General features: G+C 50.9%; 1 protein-coding gene across 1 annotated transcript in view; it reads left to right on the top strand.

Moving 5' to 3' along the window:
• The first annotated feature begins 6,178 nt into the window (after positions 1–6,178).
• The window catches only part of LIPG (lipase G, endothelial type), a 9,076-nt gene continuing 8,958 nt past the window's right edge, over positions 6,179–6,296 (top strand). The window contains exon 1 of the mRNA XM_009273833.2: positions 6,179–6,275. Within this exon, the coding sequence (XP_009272108.1) occupies positions 6,179–6,275 (97 nt within the window). The remainder of the gene's footprint in view (positions 6,276–6,296) is intronic.

The following is a 6,296-nucleotide window of genomic DNA, read 5'->3' as shown; positions in this document are numbered from 1 at the left end:
AAGGACCTCCTAAACACCAGCCAAGTCAGCAATCGGGACCACAAAGAGAGGATGAACGTGCATGAGCCGTCTGACCCAACACGGCCCAGGAAGAAAGAATTATCTGGGATTTGCAACCGTAAAGCTCGGGTGCAAATTAGCAATAATGATGAGAACTAACATTATGTGTTTTTATAGGGCTTTGCTAAACTAAGTAACAAATTAATTGGTTTTAATAGATAACTCATTTTCTTTCCTGTAGGCACTGGGAAGTTGAGTGGCATGCTCAGAGCTTCCTCATTTTGGTGTCCATCCACATTTACAGGATCAGCTTCGAAAGCCTCAGTGCCACCGAGATAAATTTAAAGTGGATTTAGGAATGCTGAAAACGAAGCTCTAGATGGCTGGTTTGGGGTTTAGTCTGGGAAGTTTTTGGAGAAGGAGGAGCTATCAGCTTTCTAATTATTCTGCCAAAATGCCAACTTGCGAGATCATTTAGCTGCTAATTACCAGAAATGAGCCCAAAGACAGAGCTGTGCCCCGGTCGGACAGACCCCTCTAAGCAGGCAGGAGAGCCAGTGCCTGCTCTGCCAGTTCTTACGGTCTCCTCTCGAGCTGCAGTCCAGCTGAGTGCCAAGTACCTCTCACTGATGGTGCTACCACATCCACTCCAGACTTGGGCCAAATATTCCTGCAGGTTTGAAGAAAAAGCACGTGGATAAGGATATCCACTCTGAAGGAATCCCTAAACCAAACAACCGTCCCCCAAACTCCTCTCTGGACTCTCTAGCAGCTCCAGGCTCCACTTACAAAAAAGGCAGGGAAGCAGTGTTAGTAATTTATTATGTTTAATCTTTTCCCTTTGCTGGATGCAGGAGAGCTAAGGCAGAAAGCGCCGCTGGGGGCTCACCATCCACCATCTGAAGGGTCAAGTGATCACGAACTTCTGAGACGTTTCTCCAATCCCTCACCCAAATAGGACCGCAGAAAGGAGCAGAAGCAAACATCCCCCTGGCCAGCCACGACACCTCTGCACCGCCAGTGGGCTCAGATCCAAGTCCATGTTCAAGCCCAAACATGCTCAGCATTCATACAGCTTGGATGGAAAAGCGTGGGCTTTGGGTAAAGGCGTAAGAAGAGAGAAAATACACGTCATTCCTCGGCACAGGCCTAAAGACATCCTTGTCTGCAGAGTGGATGGAGCAGGCCCGCCGCCCACCACTGGGTCTTCTGTCCGACACAAAGCAGCCAAGCGTCTCATGGATCCGTCTCACGTACCACGGGACGTGCTGGGAATGACAAGCCGCTGAACTACACTTGTCCGCTTGGACACAGGGAATAGGCGTCAGGACACACTGAGCTCTCGCCGGCTTTCAGCCTGTGCTCCTGCACAGCTCTGCTGTGGCTGGAGATGGGGTAAGATCACCTGAGGGTCTCTGCAAGAACACCACGCTCAGTCAGAGCAACCTGGGGACTAATGCCAGGCATGGGCAGGGGTGAAAAGAGATAAAAAACATCATAAAAATCACTTCATGTCACTCAGGCACGTCTGGGAAAATGGCACAACAAAGAGTGGCCAAGAAGCTGCTTGTCCTTGGTGAAGGGTGGTCCAGCAGCAGGACCGGGGACCTGCCACGGGGAGGGGGCGGCCGGCAGGGATCAAAGCCTTCTGGAAACCTCCCTGCGGATGGCGATGCCCGGAGGCAGGTACACACTGTAACGTTCCTCCCTGTGTGACAACGTTCACAAGAATTAGCATTTTGCAGGAATGCGGGGATTTATTCTTCAAGGCCCACCGTATCCACGAGCGCTACAGCCCAAACACTGCACCAACAGAGCATGTGCTTGATAAGAACCTAGGAACAGATGCCAGCGGATTTAATGTGGGACAGGAGGCCCATTGCAGGTCTGCAGGCTGCTGGCAGGGTCAGCTGTAAATATTCCCTCACAATCAAAGGCATTCATCTAAGGATTACATGCTGGGGGCTTTGTGGTAAAGTAAATTTGCAACTAACAGGACCATTAATAGTCAAGACAGTTTAGTTGGCTTGCTGGCTGCCATTTATTTCCCCCCCAGTCATTTTTACTACATCTAAATACCATGGGGATGTGGGACTTGAATGACGTGGCCTAAGAAATCAGCTTAGAAGAAGTAGGAGAGGGGGTTACCTCCAACAAAGAGAGCTCAACGGGGATCAAAGGGGATATCAATAGTGGGTAATGCCACTGAAGCATGTGAGCTGATTTCATAACCTCATGGAGATTAGCCTCTTCTGTAAGCAAGCAAACCTATCGAGGGCTATGAAGTATTGGTCCTATAAAGCATGTTCATAGAGGGGCTGTATTTGAAAGGCTGAGGAGGGAAGGAGAGACTTTGTGGGGTAAGGATTGGCTGCGAAACAAAGACACCATGGCCTGTTTTCACCCCGGTTTGATGCTCACAGAACAAAAACATCCAGAGCAGAAACTGTGCCACAGAAGTAATATCTCCCCCCTCTGCAGTAAGCGCTAAGTATAAAATAATTGGTGGCGTGATGGGATGATGACAAACCAAGAGGTCCTGGGCTGAGCAGGCGCGGGGTGATGCAAGGATTAACCCGGGATGTTATTTCACCGCAGAGCTGCCTCTCCAGGACTGCAGACCCTTTGGGGTGCAGTCAGCTCTGCACGCCCATCCAATATGTGGGTCCTCCCAGGGCCTTCGCCCCAGCTCGGTGCACCCTGAGGGAAGCAGCCCTTCCCTCTCTCGGTTTGTTCTCCAGCCCCGTCTCTATCCCGCCTCCCCCATCATCTCAGAAACAAATTAGGCAGAAGGAGCCAAGAGGGAAACTAATACCAATCCCATTAAATTCTACTGCCTGGGCTGTGTTTTATAATTGAAAAGAAAAACTGTTTTATAACTTAAAAAAAGATAACAATTCCTCTCTCTCCCCTCCTCCTCCTCCTATCCTGCAAATCCTTCTCCTTCTTTCATTGGAGAAAAGGAATGAAAAGAGAGAAAAACCAAGCAGGAAGAATGGAGGGCGTGTAAAACACTCTCAGGTTTCTAAATGCGGAATTTAAAATCCGCAGAATAGCGATAATCACTCCCTGACACTGAATATCTGACCTAAAGCAATGAAATCAATCTTTGGCCCATGCAAATGAGCAATCCTTAATAGGAGCATCTTTGACTCTTGTTGTGCCATTGCTTTCGGCAACAAGCACCCCACGAACCCAAGAGCCACAATTTTTCCCCATCAGGAGGGCTCACTCGAGCCAAGTGCTCCGCTTACGCTTTCCTAGCGATGTGAATGCGACGGGATGCAATCTTAGCCCCGGGAGTACTGTGCCAAATCCCTCCTGCAGCCACTCACCGAGGCGGTGGTACCCCGTCCTGGGCAGCAAAACACTCTCTCTGCTGCTATTTCCGTGGCGGGTCATCCCTGGGAGAATGTGGGATGCAATGTTGGCAGCGCTGTTCATGCGTGAGGCTGCTGTCTATTTTCCTTGTGATCTCCAGAGCCGCTCGCACTAGAGTTGCTCTACCTCTGCAGGTCTTTTAAGAGGTCGTGCGATGCTGAAGGATTTTCCCGTTTCCCTTAATGCTCAGCTCTTCGATGGTGCGGTTCATTCGTACTTCTTGCTGCGATTTCTGCAGGGAAAGGAGGTGTCGGTATGCTAATTTTAAAGACAGGGAAATAGAAGCATTAAAGACAATTATTTTGCAAAAGGCTCCTGACTTCAGTTTCCTCGCGCAGGACGGCGACAGCCTGTTTCTATCAGAGATGCCGAGCTCCTGCAGAAGACGCTGACCATAACCCAGGTCTGAGATGTGCTGCTCATATGGAAACGGCATTGAAAGGGTCTCATTGCTGGATGCATGGACATGGAAACCTCTCAAATTAAATGCTGCTGCTGAAAAACCCGTCTAATCCTTCCCCGAGATCACCAGCAGACTCCAGACCTTTACATATTTTGGCATATTAATTTACATATCATACTGATTTTAGCTGTTTGCTACTAAGAAAGAAGCTTAACTCCTCACATGTCCCTTCTACCCCCACGTCTCATGGCTCTGCTCTGACTCACCACGTTTGGTGCTGAAGAAGAAACCAGCCTTGGCCTCAGCCACCCAGCACCCACCTGCAAAGAGCTTGTGACTACAGCTGAGCGGGGCATTTTTGTACTCCCTGTAAAAATACTCACGATTTCTAAAACGTTCCTGTTCTGCTTTTGGACCGAATAGAGGTCTTTAGGAAATCACAGTGGGGATGGAGAGAATAAGAGAGCCAGAAAGACGCGTCCAAGAACAGCCACTATCTCCCCGGGCATTGTCCCGCTCACACCAGCTGCTGGGACAAAGCCTCCAACAGCCTAGAAGTGCTGTATATACTGAGCTTCCAGCTCTTTTAAGGTGGATTATTTACCCTGGTTTATTATTTATTACTTATCACAATATCCAGAAATTCCGTCTGGGAGCCATGAAACCTTTCCCAGTGAAAAACTAATCAAAACTAGGAACGTCTCCTTAAAATCATCGGGCTTAACAAACTGTTATTTTCCAAGCAGCTCTGGGTGGGAGCCTTCTTCCCGCCAGGCCATTAGGGTTACAGAGAGGTCAGCGCAGAGCCCCGCTCTCCGCATTGATACGATGCCCATCACAACAGTTCCTGAGCATCTCCCCGGACGATCGTCACCTTTTGGCCGAAGCAGCCAGGAATTATTTTGATGCACTTCTTCCTTGCTGTTGCTAAGCTCTTCTCACTGCTACTGTCACTCTTGGAAGCCAGAGGCGAAGAGGAAAAAGAGGCGCCCCCCCCCCCCCCCCCCGGAGCCTGGCGTTGCACAGACAAAAGGACGACACGTCCCCACCCGTCGCAGCTTTACAATGGCAAGAGGCAACAGCTGAATGCAAAGGCACGGGAGGAAGAATGAGAAGATGTCGCAGTGGCCGACGGTCTGGCAGGGTTTTGTTGGCACCAGGAATCTTTTTTAAATGATGAAGCCTTTGGTGATGAGGCTGAGCTGATTCATTTCCTGCAGGAGTAAGTCCGGTCGTGGGCCAGCAGCTGAGAAACCTCTGTCCTCTCTTTTTTAGGCCACTGCTGTCAGGATGCTGCTCCTCGAGAGGGACCACACAGCTGTGGGAGAGGCTGCGTCCCCAGGACACTCCGCTCAAACCCACGCTCCCTGGGGAGAAGCAGTTAGCATCACCTCCAGCCTCCTGAAACAGGAGGTGCTTGAATAGATCCCAGAATGTGTATTCATTCCGCAGGGTGAGAAATGAAGAGGTTCGGGGAACGATCCCCAAGAGGAGAGCAGCAGTCCCCAGGCACAACCTGCTGCACGTGCGAGAGCTGTGAGAAAACCTTTTAGAAAGAATAGAATCGTTCAGTTGGAAGGGACCTACGACGATCATCTAGTCCAACTGCCAACCCACACGGAGGCAGGAGGTGGCTGGGCTGAGCAAGGCTCGTGGGGGCGCCGGGTACGAACTCGGCACTCCGGGAAAGCACTGCTGGAAAGTCAGATTAATTCTCTCCATCGATATCTACTAGTGGACATAGTGGACATTGAGGAAAAATGTCTTTACTGAAAGAGTGGTTAAACATTGGAACAGGCTGCCCAGGGAAGTGGTGGAGTCCCCATCCCTGGAGGTATTTAAAAGACGAGTAGATGAGGCACTTAGGGACATGGTTTAGTGGGCATGGTGGTGTTGGGTCGACGGTTGGACTCGATGATCTTAGAGGTCTTTTCCAACCTCAATGATTCTATGATTCTAGTGAGGGCTAAAGCAAAGCCCGTGCCTGGTTTTCCTTTATTTCCCTCACTGTTGACTGGTTTTAGGCCTCCATCTTTCCCTCCTCATCTCTGCCCATCATTTGCCTGCACCTTCCTGCTGCCTTCTCCCCCGCACCGCAGACCCTGGTGCCTCCTCCTTGCTTTCTGCTGCGAGTTTGGAGGGGAAGGGAAGGAGCCACGGGGCCGAGGAAGGGGAAGAAAAAGAGACCAGGAAAGCCACGTGTCCCAGAGCATCGCCTCTTCTCCTTACACCGCCCGCGGCGAGACAGCGGCAGAACAAAACGAAATATCCCCTTACGGACCAGTAACTGGTAAAAATACAGGCGATAAAAAGTAGGCATAAACGGTCAGCTTTTCACAAGGGAGGGTTCAAAACTCCCCACGATACCGCCGGCGTGGCTGCAGGAGCCCGGTGATGCCCTTCGGGGAGCGCCTTGTGCCCACGAGGTCCAGCGCATCCCGAGCGGGCGCGGAGCTGGGGCTGAAAACCGCAGACCCGCGCCGGTGCCCGGGTCGGCGGGGGAGCCCTGCCA

This window comes from Aptenodytes forsteri, unplaced genomic scaffold (genome assembly GCF_000699145.1).
Source record: "Aptenodytes forsteri isolate BGI_AS27 unplaced genomic scaffold, ASM69914v1 Scaffold31, whole genome shotgun sequence".
Lineage (NCBI taxonomy): Eukaryota > Metazoa > Chordata > Aves > Sphenisciformes > Spheniscidae > Aptenodytes > Aptenodytes forsteri.
This window is presented reverse-complemented; position numbering and strand designations above follow the sequence as displayed.